At 39.3% G+C, this 14654-nt stretch overlaps 1 protein-coding gene across 7 annotated transcripts in view; it reads left to right on the top strand.

The window, feature by feature from the left end:
- LOC101166255 (neurexin-2) overlaps window positions 1–14654 on the top strand; it is an 806741-nt gene that overhangs the window by 460754 nt on the left and 331333 nt on the right. For all 7 annotated transcript variants that reach the window (XM_023965856.1, XM_023965855.1, XM_023965854.1 and 4 more), the window contains one exon: window positions 646–765. In XM_023965856.1, coding sequence (XP_023821624.1) covers window positions 646–765 — 120 coding nt within the window. The remainder of the gene's footprint in view (window positions 1–645; window positions 766–14654) is intronic.

The following is a 14654-nucleotide window of genomic DNA, read 5'->3' as shown; positions in this document are numbered from 1 at the left end:
GTGTGGCTTTCCAATAAGATCACTCCTGACTGGTGAGAGAGGTTGCCAATCACTCCATATTGACTATTTCTGGCTCCAACAATAAAATAATGGCAAATGAATTGACTTCATTTGGTTGGAGCCTGAGGTAAACGTGTTACCAGACACTCAGATACATTCAATGGCTAGCTAACCTGTAACTGTGTGGTTGGTCCTCTATGCCTTTCAACCAACTATGAAACATTATATTCCCACCTGACTTTTCATTCATGCAAACATTCAGTTTTAAATGTAGATTAATTATTTAAAAAGGACAGCATGTATTGATACACATTTCTTTGGGATTAAACGCAAGAGTGAAATTTCTGTCGCTGGTCTCATTAGCTGGTTGCTGTTCAATTCCAAACAATAAATCTGATCAAGAACATAATATAAGCTGAAATATTTGGTAATTTAAGGTTAAATATAGGCACGAAGAGTTGCAGTTTTATTTAAAAGTCCTGCAGAGCACCCTATCTAATCCACCATGTGCCCTCATGGTTATCGTTTGCCTTGTTTATGGTCCGTGTGTTTGCTTTTTATGAAATCTCAAAAAGTACAATTACTAAAGTGGCAGAAAACAGAAAGCGCTGCTTATTTTCACTCGTACAAAAACTGTTTCTTCAGGACCCAGTACCACCTGTACGGAGGAATCTTGCTACCATCAGGGGGTGTGTCTCCAGCAGTGGGAGGGCTTCACCTGCGACTGCTCCATGACGTCCTACGGAGGCGCATTTTGCAACGATCGTAAGTGACAGTTTTCCGTGAATGCCTCAGTATGAGTGTGAACGTTGGGGTTCGGTGGCGCCGCTGAAAAGCTCGAGGTTGGAGTTAGACATGATCGGTGTAGATAAGGAGCTACACTGGTGTAGCTGTTGAAGTGGCAGTGAGAGACGCTTTGGTTGTTAGTCGAAAGTGTGACATCATTGCTTTATGTCCATGCTTTTGGCCAATTATGATCAGTTGCTCTGAATAAAGTTTGATTTTTTTTATTCTAATTTTAAAAGAAAATGTTAAAGTATAAAAATACAGTTTAAGCATATTTTAAAATACAGCCAGTCAATAGATCGCTATTAGCCGTAAACAAGGCCCTCACTTTTGAGCCACACAGATTTAACTATAGAGATGATTCATTGCTGTCCATATTTATTCACAAGACATTTACAGCCAAATCCTGCATAACTCACAGTTCATATGTAGATGGCTTTCTCTGGTGCTGCTGAGGCGCTGCCAGCACATTATGTACAAAGTAAGACTCACAAAAGCCCTGTTCGCCTGCCATGTTCTCACCTGCTGGGTGGCTGGCAGCCCCGAAAAGCAGGAAAGGAACAAGGTAAGAGAGTGGCACTGATGGATGATGAATATGCACTATTATAATGTTTGTTTCTTGTTGTTTACCTGCTGTTTTCTGGTAAAGCATAATGGTTTTTGGTTTTGGAGAAGCACTGCTCATCTTTGCCTGTTTTCATGCACACTGAAACTAAATCTAAGCACAGACCACAGAACGGACTTTCTTTGGTTATTTTGTTGGTGAGGTATGGTTTGGACGTTTCCCACCGTAAAAGTGCAGCATTAGAAACTCCTCATTTCAAGTGTCCATTGAACCAGGGTAGCCTCAGATCCTTGAAAGGTCTTAAAAACACCTGAATATTATTGAATTAGTTGTCCCTTGTTCTGTCAAGTCAAGGAGATGCAACCTCTAATTTGACACCAAACCCCCCCCCCCCCTTCCCTGCAGTTAGTTATCATTAAAAGTGACTCCGCCTCAGTCACAACTATCTGTTTTTATAGACATCACACACTACCACCTGATGACAACCATGAAGTGTTTCCACCGAAACATGTAAGGTATGTTGACGAACACAAACCGAGTCTGAGAATAAATAATATAAGAACTCAGTTAACTTTGGAGACACAATGTACTTTATTGATTCATTGGAACGTGTTCAGACTTTAGTCCCGAATTTTCAAGAGTTTCCAGCTTTTGGTTGAAACAGTTGATCGTTTTCATTTAAAGCAGGACTAAGCAGCTCAAAAGAGGAACACGTGACTCCTGAAGACGTGCTGAACTACTAGAGCAAAAACACTCAAACATGTCGCGTTGACTGATTATGGTGAGAAATTATAAAACCTTCCAGTACAGGAGATATGGAACGATAATTATGTATTCATAAATAAGCACAACAAATATTCATTCAGCTTTCAAAAGACTCACAAAAGCGCTTCCTTTTGCCAAAATAAAGGGGCCTTTCTCTTTGAAATTGAGAGCCACAATGACAGGTGAAGTATTAGACTTTGTTTGCTGTTATTGTTAGCTCCACAGAAGCAACCGGCTGGCTGGTGAGGAGTTCCCTTGGCTTGCTAAAGCTTTGAGCAATGAGGAGGTGCTAACTGTGACAGCAAAGATGAGCAGTGATGGTTTGATTTCCAGAGCTGAGGTACAACAGACAGACGCTACCTCTTGTGTTAGGAGAGACACGGTTCTGGTCTCAGTTGTGACAGGGGGAAGTGTGAGGAGCTGAGTATTGTGTGTTCCTAAGGGGATGTGTGTTGGTTCCATGTGGACACCGAGGGGAAAGACTTTAGCAGCAGCCACGTCAAACTGGTTTACCGCACAAAGAGCACAATCCCTGATAGCCAAATTGTGAAACAGTGGTCCCTCGTGGTATCGCAGTCTCACTCATTATTTCTAGTGAAATTTTGCATCCCCCCCCCTGCCCACTGTGCTCTGCATCCTGATTGGCTATTGACCTTGTCAGTCAACCTCTTTTGTGCAGAATGCATTCAGTTTGCAGCATTTACATAAATCTTCATCGCGATCAGAGCTTTGTTTTAATTCTGTAATACTCATTTTTCTATAAAGTTTTGAACTTGGACAGTTTAAACAAAAGAGAAAAGTGTGAAAATCTTCATGTGTGTCTTAAAGCATCCTTTCACAGGTTATTTATGTAACGCACCGCCTGCGATAAATGAGGGAACATTGTACTTATTACATATTTTTTAACGCAACTAAAACACAGCTTAAATGCAACATGTGGCTGCTGATTAAGGTTTAGCCTCCCCTCAGTGAGTGTTGAAAACTGTCTTTTACTGTCCAAGGTTGTTATTCTGCGGCTGACACATCTGACAACATGTATGAACACACATGTTCATCAGTGGATGTTCCAGATGTGCCAGTCAGCAGCATGACTGCCTTTTGCAAGTGTGCATGCTCTGGATTCTGTTTTCTTTCCTTCCAACAGCTTCAGTCATCATCCTAGCAGGAAACAACCATTCTTCTTTAACTTGAGCACATGGACAAAGCTCCACATTTGCTCCTTTTCTGCACCACTTCTTCTCCTTTCTTTGTACGCCCTTGCTTTTCGCCTAAACAAACCGCCGTGTCTCTCTTTCCTTATTTCGATGCTTTGATAAACATTCCAGTCTTGGGAAGTTTTTCTTGAATCTTCTCTGCAAACCAAGGTAGGGGCTTTTAGCATTTGCAGCATTTTTCAAAGCGCGTAGGAGCGGGACTCCTCGCTTTAATGTTAAACATTTTTCACATTTTCAAAACTTTATGGAAGATATATTTGCTTGTAGAAATCTTTTTACTATAAAAGATACCGTAAAAAAAATGTCTGACCTGAACAGACTTCTTTCGTAATAAAATGTAAGCTTGGATTTCATTTGAACAAATTAAATAATTCCAATCCATTTTTTTTGTAGGAAACAACAAATAAATGTGCCTGTTTCAAGCAGGGCATTAAGATCTAGAATAGTGTCATTATGTGAGTATTTGATTCAGCGATTGTGATTTATTTAATTTCTTTTTTTTATGGGAAAAAGTTTCCTTTTTTGTACCCAAATAAATAAACGTGTTTGTGACTGTAAATGCTCATGGTGCTGTTGTTTAGCAACAGATTTCCTGCAGAAAAATAAGCATAATCCCTGTCATTTTTGTCTCTACTGGAAGATAATCACCCAGCTGTAATATAACTGTTTAGGTGAAGGAAGTAAATGACAGATGCTGGATCAAGTGGTGGAAATACGCGGCACCTCACAATACCAAACAATGAAAGTGGCATCACCCTGTAATTTGCATTTGGAAAGCCACCACCTTCTCGACTATGAACGCTGATTTGTCAGCAATGAAAATGTCTGTTTGTTGCTGTTTTTTAGCTGTCAGTTGAAACACTCAAAAAGTTTGGATAACCGTAGATGATTATTCCCTTTTACTTTTACAGTTTGCCAAATTGAACCTTGATACAAAGAAAGTAGTAGTTGCTGAAAGTGCAGCACGCTAAAGGAGATGTCATAGCACTGCTAAAGGATAAACTGTTATGAGCTGACAATGAAATATTTACAACGGATGAAGAAAAAAAGCTAAAAGAGAAAAATGTTCGTTAAATGGGACTGATAACCAGAAAAGCAAACCATAAATATTTCATCTCAAAAACATAGATTACATAAATTATTAAGTCTCAAACAGAAGAAAGCAAGTTTCCAGTGACTACAGAGAAGCTGCTATTGAGTGGTCGGACAAATTTGATAACCAGTGATGAATAATTCATCTGCTTTGGGCAAAAAGCTTAAACGTCTCTTCATTGCGGGTTGTTGTGCGTCTGAATAGATCTACACAATAAAAACACAAAGATTTGACACCTGAAACGTGAATCTGCTCAATCAGAGTTGCATCACAAGTGAACTTTCTCTTGATAAGACGTACAGAAAATGTGTGAAGGAGGCAGAAACTGAATGGAATACACCAAACTACACCGAGCAAAAACTCCAGAAACAAGCAAACAATCTTTTTATACAGTGGCCACAGTATCCTAAACTTCTATTTTATCACATTCCAACCCCAACTTTGCAAACAAAGTGGCAATTCATACCGATGAAGAGATGTTTAACACGACAACGCATTTTTTCTTCTTTAAAGCTCTGTACTTTATAGATTGTTGGCCATCTTGTTGGAGGATTTATTCTTTTGAATTTAAAAAAACATTTTTTTTTATGATTACTAAAAACAGAAATGTGAAAATCTGTTCATGTAACAAAAACATTTAAATTATCAACTTTTCTATTGTTATGATATTGAGACAGATAAACAGAAGAAAGTCATTTGACATGCAATGAGAACACAATGTATAAAAAATTACATCTTAAAAAATACATATATAAAGGTCTGAAAAAAAAGTACCATACTGAGACATTTAGATTAAGAGAAGTTTGACTTCCAGCATATTTCACACTTTGAGGTGCACTTGTTAGCCTTAATAATCTAGTTTTATAACTTATATACCTTATATATGGATTCATTCTGGTTCTGCTGACTGAAGTCGAAGGGATATTTGGAGCTGACGGGACTCTCAAAATTTCCGTTGCATTTTTATTTTATTTTTTAAAATTATTTTAACATGTTGCAAACAAGGTTGGGTGTTATTGTGAATATGCCAACGCAGCTAGCATGTAGTGGTGTTGTAGCGTATTTTTCGTACATGTTAAGGTTGGGAGTTGGCAAAGTCACAGTTATTTTAGCGATTACATGTTGCAAACACGTTTGGGAGTTACAGGTATTGCTAATACGCTAACGTCGCTAATGTGTAGCCTGCTACAACAAGTGGTAGATTGAACACAGTCTGACTGATGGACCTATGGCTGACTCTTTTGTCTGGCTTGATGCGCCTCATAGTCCAATGTGCCTTATATACAGTATGTTCAAAAATTGACCATTCATTGATTGTGTGCCCTATAGTTCTCCTTATATGCGACTAAAAAAATTTTCACAGAGGATTTCCATCGATTTTCCCCTTTTTATATGCACTAAGACCCAAAATCAAGTATATAATAAAACTTCTGGGTCATACTTTGACCCATTCTGATCATCTGATTTCACAATGACTCCGGGTTAATTCCTTGACCTGCTTATCTCTGACTTTCTATCAAACAGGAACTGATACCACTGAGTTAATCCAGCTGTCTTATGGAAAGCACGCTGGTGCTGAAAGTGATCACAGCCCAAGGTTAATGATGCTGCGCTTTGCCCTCGGTCTAAGGGCACTTCTCTGCCGCTTGCTCGGGCTGAATGAAGTCGTCAGGGTTCTGTGTAGCAGTGCTGATGGCAGTCTGACAGCTCCATCGGCGCTGGTTGGATGCGTTTCTGTGTCTGCGGACATCTGAGGCTGTGGAAGAGAAGCTTTCAGTTTGTTCATCAGTATTGTTTGCACTCCCTTGTTGAGGCTCAGGAGAGAAATCCGCATGATGCTAACACTTGGAAATTCCCTTGAAGAAAGCTCAGGTGCACACAGACCTGCTGTTTAGCATTCTACTCTTTTACAGAGCAAAGGACTGCAGAGACTCCCCCAGCTAACACTTCAGAGCTGATTTATTTTCACATTTTATTTTATTTTTTAAAAACAGGCTTTTCGTTTCTTTTCTGATTAACAGGAGCGGCAGATAAATCCACAGCCTTAAAAAAAAACATCCTATTTATCTGCAATAGGAGATCATATCTTTTACAGTAATGCTGTTTTTATGCAAATAGATTCATAGAAAAGAGTTGTCTTATATCCATTCTTGCACATGCTCTCACCGGAGAGCATTTGTTATTCAGCAGCCACCGTCAGTGATTGACTGGTCTATTTTTCTGTGCATAGCGTATAAGTGGGCCACTTGGTATTCTGCTTTATTCATCTGGAACCAGCCCCGACAGAGATGCTGTGTAAGTGCATGTGGTAGAAAGACTTGGACTCGCTCTTGCTCCACCTGCACACAGAGGATATGTGTAACAGTGTGTGCAACGTGGACTTGGTTTCTTTCTTCCATTCCCGCTTATGCATGGGAGATGAAGTGAGAAAAATGAGACGGAGGGGGGGGTTGCAGAGAAGGTCCAGTGAGGGGAGGCTGCCTCTATGCGGTTCTTTGTAATACTCATTCACGGGGTGTCAGCACAGCACTCGTGTGTGTTCTGCCAGTCCAGCTGCTGGAGCACAGAGCTGTCAAGCATACTAACTAAGCCGAGTATAAATGTGTTTGCAGTTCTGCTGATATTGAGCCTTCTTTCTGTCCAGGTGCTTCTGTGGGGCTGCTTCTCATGGCACCCAAACACTCAGCAGAAAGCACACACACACACACACACACACACACACACACACACACACAACAATCCTCATATTTTAAAGCTGTTTGTTGTACATGGATTTATTTGTCTGCAAGTGGATGCATCAGAATGGAGGAGCACCTACGTCACAGCTACAAGCATTTTTCTAACTGCATTTTTTCATCTGCTCCTGATTCACAATGATTTGAATAAATAAACTCTCAGGGATGTCATTTCAATTCTATAAGGCATTCGACCCATTGTTTTCCTGTTTGTCTTTCTTTATTCTAGCACCTTCCGCCATTTTTTTGGCGCTTAACGTCTTCTACAATTTTTCAGGTATTTTAGTCGTTCAACTATTAAAATGTTCAGCTCTTTCATCTTTTTCCAGCTGTGACTTTTGGTCCTTCAAATCCTTGAACTTCTCAAGACATTCCAGGATTTTTGCCTCCATTGAAATACATGGAGAATCCTTGGTGCAAAATTTTTTACAAAAATATTTTTTTCTGTGCTGCTTTTTTTTTTCTTCTTTTTTTTTGAAATGGTTTATTTCAAGCAATTAACTAGAAATAATACACCAAAGCAATATAATCATCAGTTGTACATTCATAAAGTAACTAATCAAATGTATGATAATTAGACATATTAATAAATATAGCTTGAAAGGGAGTGGAAGGAAGCAAACTTATATAATCCCACCCCGTTATACTGTAACCATTTTATTACATGATTTATCAATATCCGGTTCCCAGTTTTTATCAGACAGAATTAAAAATCATAAGGTATCGATAAAGCACATGACAAAGATGAATTACTTAATTATTATGTAAAAAATAACTATTTTAGAAATCAACATGACAAATGCAGATCAGTCATCTAAAATATATGCAGATTAAGTTACTTATAAAAGTCATTCATATGATCAAAACATAATACTATATCAGTAAAGTAGACACAACACTGTTTCAGGAATTTTCATAGCAAAATTTCATCAAGTATCAAAAGTTAAAAACGTGCAAAATTATGCTACATTAGGAAAGATTTTTGAATCAATTTATGAATTTTTGGAGCAAGTGAAGTAATATCATTAAAAGACAATCAATTTAACAATTTTCAATAAGTGATTAATCATTTGTTTTACTTTTTTTAATATTTTTTTCTTTTTTTTATATATTAAAGTAATGCTGTAAGGAAAAAAATAAAAGGGTCCATTATCTGTCGATTGTCCAAGGTTGGCATTTCTTCTTCTGCTGAATAACAGCTGATCTGCTGGGTTCAAAACAGTTAATAGTTCTCTTCGATGTTATGTCTGCAGACATTAGATTCAGGTCCATATCCTTCTTCAGCTGATAACAGCTGCGGTGAAAGTTGAGGTCAAGTTCTCTGCATGTCAGAGCTCTGCTGTTATTCAGGTGACGTCAGATGATGGAGAAAGTGAAGAATCCAGGTGTCATATTTCTTGAAATTATTTGGCTCTTTGATTATTACTGCATGTTGTTTCAGACAACCGTAATCAAGCACTTCTCAAAATCCTTCATGGTGTTCACAACCAAAACCTTGGCCCGGTCCGGTGGACCGAGTGGTTTGACGTAAATCCTGCAGCCTTTAACCCAAGTGTTCTCAATCTGCTTCTGCGTCTTGAGAAGCCTTGTATGTTTGGAGATTTCAGCATTCCTTCTGGTCAGATGGTCGTTCAGATAAGCAGCCGAACCTTTCAGGTGTTTCCTTTGGGTCATCAGAGCTAGCTTGTGTTTTTGATTCACAAACCTGATGAGGATCGCTGGTTTATCCGACTCCTTTCTCCTGGGGAGCAGGTGGCAGGTCTCGATGGTATTGAGATCCAGGGAAATCTCTTTAGATGTGAGAAATGAATGTATTTGCTGTTCCAGAGACTCTGGACCGCTCGCCGGTTCACTGCTAGCTACGCTAGCGCTAGCATCAGCAGTGCTTGCTCCTGCTGTCAGTTTCGCTCGAGGTTTGATTGGTACTCCAGTGAGAATGACATTATTCATCCTTACTTGCTGTTCCACATCGTCTAGTCTTTTCTCCAGAATGTCGACCTGGTTTTCTCGTTGCTCGTTTTGAGCCCGTAATCTTCGGAACTCTTCCATCATTTCCAAAAGTGGCGTTAGCTTAGCCGACACCTGATCAGTAAAGCTTTTCATCGTAGCTCCAATATCATCAAGAGTCTTTTTGAGGTCTTCGTATTCCTGGGTTTTCTTAGGGGCCATGGTCAGCTCTCTTTTTTGGAAAAAATCAACCTTTTTAAGTAATTTGAAGATAGTTGTATCCGCAGAGAGACACGCCACGCGCCCTGCCCGTAACCCGTAACCAGAAATGGTTCACTTTATTTATGGTCAACTTTGATCATTTATTTACTTATTGTACCAATTATAACCCTTTAAGTTTCATTTTCATTCAGCAACATAGCATTCAACCTACATTTTATTCTGGAAATGCAGCTCCTTCTAGTTTTCTTTATACTTGTCCCCTATCTTAAGAAAAAAAACTACATGAACATGTTAAAAACCTTATTTTCATCGTAGTGGGTCTTTAAAGTCCTGATGTTTTTTGTTTGTTGTCCCTAAGATGTAACTCCGTTTGTCCAGCAGGAATTCTTTGTTTACCACATTAGAAGTTGTGGTCGGTGCTCCTTAAAATGTTGCGGTTTGGAGAAACTTCCCACTTAAAAAACATAAACTAATAAAACCTTCGGGCAGAGCATTAAAGTATTTAGTGTAGCCTGGGTATGTCAAACAGCATTAGGTGATTATCTCGGCTCAGTGGCTCAGACCATGTTTGGTCTTACAACATGATGAAGACCCTACGGACGCCGTCGAATTGAACTAGCGAAAAAGATGAGTAAATTCTGTAGCGTTCCTCCAAACTCTGTCGAAAGGGAGCCTTGCTGTCTCATAATTTAAAGAACACTGCTAGAGGAGATATTGGCAGTGGCCTAGGGCTCCGTCTGCAATTCAACCCCTGGGTAACTTCATGAGCATCAAAAGGAAAGACGGAAAGCTTGTAGAAACATTAGGCAGCTGCGAAAAACATCCCGACTGTTTTGTAATTTTTTGAGGATGAGACATATTAAGGCAGAAGATCCACAGACTGATTATGCGGCTCTCATATGTTTGTTTTGTTCAGAACACAAAGATTTATTTTGAAGAAGAGGCTCAGACATGAAACACATCAGAGCTTCTGGACTGTCAGTCTTTTTTTTTTTTTTTGCTGTTGCTTTTTGTTTAATGATGAAATAGGTCCTTAGAAAAGATGATGGATTGTAGATAGAACTAACTCTAGGTCTATCTGTGTCTCTTGACTTTTAGATATGTACAAACTGAGAAAAATCAGTTTGTATTTATATGCAGACAGTTATTTTGCATGCATCATTTGATTATTTCTTCTTTTGTGCTTTGTTTTAATCTTACCATTTAATCAGTTGTGTTATTACGCAATAACACGTTTTTTTCATTGAATTGGCTGCTTGTGATTGGGTTTGCTGTAAACTCTTCCAGTACGGTACCTGGATGAACTGGAGGATTTCAAAGTCCCACTTCTATCATCTTTTGTAAAAGTGTTCCCAGTGGTCTTTCAATCAAAATTATGCAGTTTTTAGCCAAAATGGAGAAAAAACAAAATCCTTTTTTAAGACAGTTTTTGCAGCAGGACTTCATCAGAAACGCAGTTGTGGGTGGGAATATTAGCGTGGAGTAAGTCTTCAATCATTTCCCATAATCCCTTTATTTACACTCTCTCCTGCTAGCTTTAAACGCCAACCTGCCAACAGCGGTGCCAGAAAATCTGCGAGCAACATCAGAGCTATTCAGCAGTTTAGATCCAGATTCCAGCTCGGATGAGGAAAACAAAGACGTTCATGGATCTATTTGTCTGACAGTGGATGATCAGAATGGAGCAGAGCAGGAAGCTTGACGCCCGCCAACAATATCACCTACGTCACGCCTACAAGCTTTTTCCAATGGCATTTTCTTTCATCTGCTCCTGATTCACAGCAATTTGAATAAAGAAAAACTTAATTTTATTTATGTATATCCTCTATCATGAGAAAAGTGCCACAGGAAGATATTAAAACACCATTTTCATTGTAGTGGGTCTTGAAACAGTTACTTTTTTTCAGTTTTTATACGTGAAAGTGTTTATTTGTCTTTTTTTTTTTAGGTTTGATTGTGTTTGTACTGTGGTAACATCACACCCAACAATCGTCTTTCACCCACTGACAATGACTCAGTGCTGTGCACTAAGTATCTAACTCCCTTCTTCTGTGGCCTACTGTCAGAGCTTGATAAGCTTCATAGGCTTCAGCAGACGTCTGGCACGCTGAGCTCTTCTAGCAATGCCTCCTTGCCAAACTTCAATACGAGCTGAGCACTGAAATAGATTTGCTCTTATTCTCTTCAGTTACTCAGCAGGTGATGGGTTGTTTGGTGCATCAAATCAAAGGTGGACATAGATCTATAAAGCAAAACAGAATCCCCTCTCACATGTGTGAGATGCTCCCGGTTTGGGCTTTCGGTCAATTGTTGGGTTGCCTGCAACGACGAAGGTCGTGCTGTCTTTGAAAATCGACTCGGTGCTGAACACAGCAGGGATCAGGACGGTCGGAGGCTTTACCTCTCTCAGATTCTCATCACAAGCTGCAATCACTCAGCCGAGACTCACAGGGCAAGAGTAAGCAGTTCCAAACCCCTTTAGATGGAAAAGCTAAAAATTACCCATCCCTAGCTTCTCATCTTTACTTCTTCTTGATGACGTCTCTGCCAGTTGAGCCAAATGTGCTGCTGTTGAGAATTATCAATCAACTGCCACCTCATTAAGTCAAAAAACATCTGCAATCCTAAATAATTAGGGGTTTCACACCTTCCTCTGCACACTCCAAAACACAGATCTGAGTGAAGACGCCTGGGTCTTCTGATCATAGCAGAGTGAGAGCGGTCTTTCAGTGTGCAGACATGGGAAAGCGAAAGTTCTGTTGGGAGAAGGATGGTGGAGGCAGTGTATTCGGGGCACACAAATATAAAGTCTGGCCTCGTCAGAGGAGGGCGCCACTGATGCTACTGAACTTATCGAACCCTAAAGGGTGAAGAAGGGGCTGGACTCTGTAGCCCGCATTCTCAGGTCCTGGAAAAATACAACAGAAACAACTTGCACTTGGTATTTACAGCTGGATTTTTTTTTTTTTTTTTTGCTTGAATTCAGCCATCCTTGCTTTCTGATTTAGTCTTTGTGTGGATTTTAGTTCCTTGTCAAATCAAATCAAATCAAACTTTATTTATAAAGCACTTTTCCAATGAAAGCATAACACAAAGTACTTTACATTAAAACAAAATAAAATAAAAGACAATTTTATCCTTTCCATATTATTTATTCCTCATATGAATTCATGTCCATAATATTCCATGTGTCTTTCTTTTTTCTCTCATTTTATAGATTTGTGGTTGCTGAATTTGTTTTACTTATCTTATATTTCCCTAAAGTTGATCTGATCTTCCTACATATCTCTACCGGTGGAAAATATAGCATTGGCACTTAAAATATTTGACTTTGACTTTTACTACATGTTTGTCAATCTCCATTTATGAGTGAACATTTTGTATAACCAACTTATTTAAATGTATTTTTTAAATTATTTTCATTTGTTTCTCTATTATTTGTAGTGTTTGGGTATTTTCACTCACAATAATCCTTCTAAGTTCACATTTTTCTAGTAAGACCAAGAGTTTAGGACTCAACTAAAAGCATTATTTCAGATAGTTTAACTGCAAACTGTCAGTCTTTTCTAATTAAGTGTTTAAAAGCTTTTAAACCACACACGCATTAAAGATCAATTAATGTGCCTTCGTAATTCTCCAAAATCACTCCATCCAGTTGTGCGCATCATGAAAAGCCTTTCATTTTGCTCTGGAACAGGAGTGCACGGAAATGGCAGTATGAACTCTATAAAGGCTAAAAAAGCAGTTGTAGTTATTTCTCTGGAGCGCATTTCTGTGACAGAACAGGCAGACAACTGGATCCAAATGCAGCAGGTTTATTAGCTCAGCTAAAAGTCCACAAAACTAGTAGTCAGGATCCAGGCGAGGTTCGAGGCAGGCGGCAGGCAAACAGAATCAGAGAAAAAACAGGTTCAGGATATAACCCTCAGTAATGCAGGAAGAGTGGCACAAACAATACTTCGCTCTGAGTGAGGCTCAGTGCAGTGCTTAGGTGTACTGTGAGTGATTGCAAATAAAAGGCAGGTGTGTGGTATCCAGAAACTGTGCGCTGGGGTTGCTGGGAGATAAGTGCATTCAGAACTTTAGAGACGGTTCCTGACCAGAACGGGAGACGGAGTTCTGACTTCTGACAATTATTAATATTAATTTCATACATTTCACATTCATCTGTTCTTTGGTCCACACTCTATCAACCGAAGCTCATCTGAGGACTCCCACTATTCTCAAATAATTTTCATTCATCTTAGCTCTTTTAAATCACTGTCAACTGTGGGGTTTCTTCTGCACATTAAAGTAAATAAACAGTGAGGATCGGGAACGCATTGGGTTGATAAAAACTCAGAAAGACACTTAATTCTAGGTAACATTTTTAAAAGTTGTTAAAAAGCATCTAAAGCAAGCTGGTGTTTCAGCTGTCGGTGAGTTATTGATAAAAGACCTGGCATACAGACGGAGAGTATTTTTGCCTCGGGAGCTCGGCCAAAAGGTCTTTGACCGAAAATTCCATGTCTGCTCTTTTTTTATTTTTCTTTTTTTGCAGTGAACGATTGGGAGAGAAGCTCCTTTTTCTTGACTGCCCTCTTCAATGAGGAGATGCACACAAACACACCTACAAAGGCACAAAAATCTTAAGTGAGAATGTCAATGTTCCCTCAGGGCACGAGTGAGACCTTTACTCAGCTTGACAGAGTAGATCATCAGGACTGACACGCTCGCACACACGCACAAAATCCAAACGCACACCCTCTTTTATTCATCCCTCTGGGGGTGACTTGTCGATAAGTTGAGCTGACAGTCTCCTCTTCAGTTCTTTCTTCTCCATCCTGTCCTTTTCCTCAACTCTTTTACCTCCCTGACCTTAATTCCCCGTGTAATTGTCCTGGTGCTGTTTTCCTCTGCTGCTTCCGGTAGTCGGAGGGCAGTCCCACCGTAGAGGAAGCCTCCAAAACATGAAAAGCTTCAAGAGAACTAGTTGACAGATGTTGCAATCAGTCCTTATTTGACTCTAAAAACACTGATTTGAGAAAAACATCAGTCCTGTTAGCTTGTTTAAAAGTTTAATTAGAAATGTGGATTTTTTTTTTTGTGTGTGCCGTATTTGAAATGGACATTGATAACGTGATAGTCACAGGTAGATGTTTTTACAGCAAAAGCTTCGATTTTAAAACCCCACTCCAATGAAAATGGTGTTTATGCATGTTCTTTTAATATTTTTCCCTTGATGGAGGACTTCTTACAGCCCTTCACACCTTGAGACGCTTTGAGCAGCAACGGAATCTTTCCATCATTCCTTGCTCAACAGACAACTAGATCAACGTACGTCTTTG

The sequence above is a fragment of the Oryzias latipes genome, chromosome 18 (genome assembly GCF_002234675.1).
Source record: "Oryzias latipes chromosome 18, ASM223467v1".
NCBI lineage: Eukaryota > Metazoa > Chordata > Actinopteri > Beloniformes > Adrianichthyidae > Oryzias > Oryzias latipes.
The sequence above is the reverse complement of the archived record's forward strand: the minus strand, read 5'-3'. Positions and strand labels throughout refer to the sequence as shown.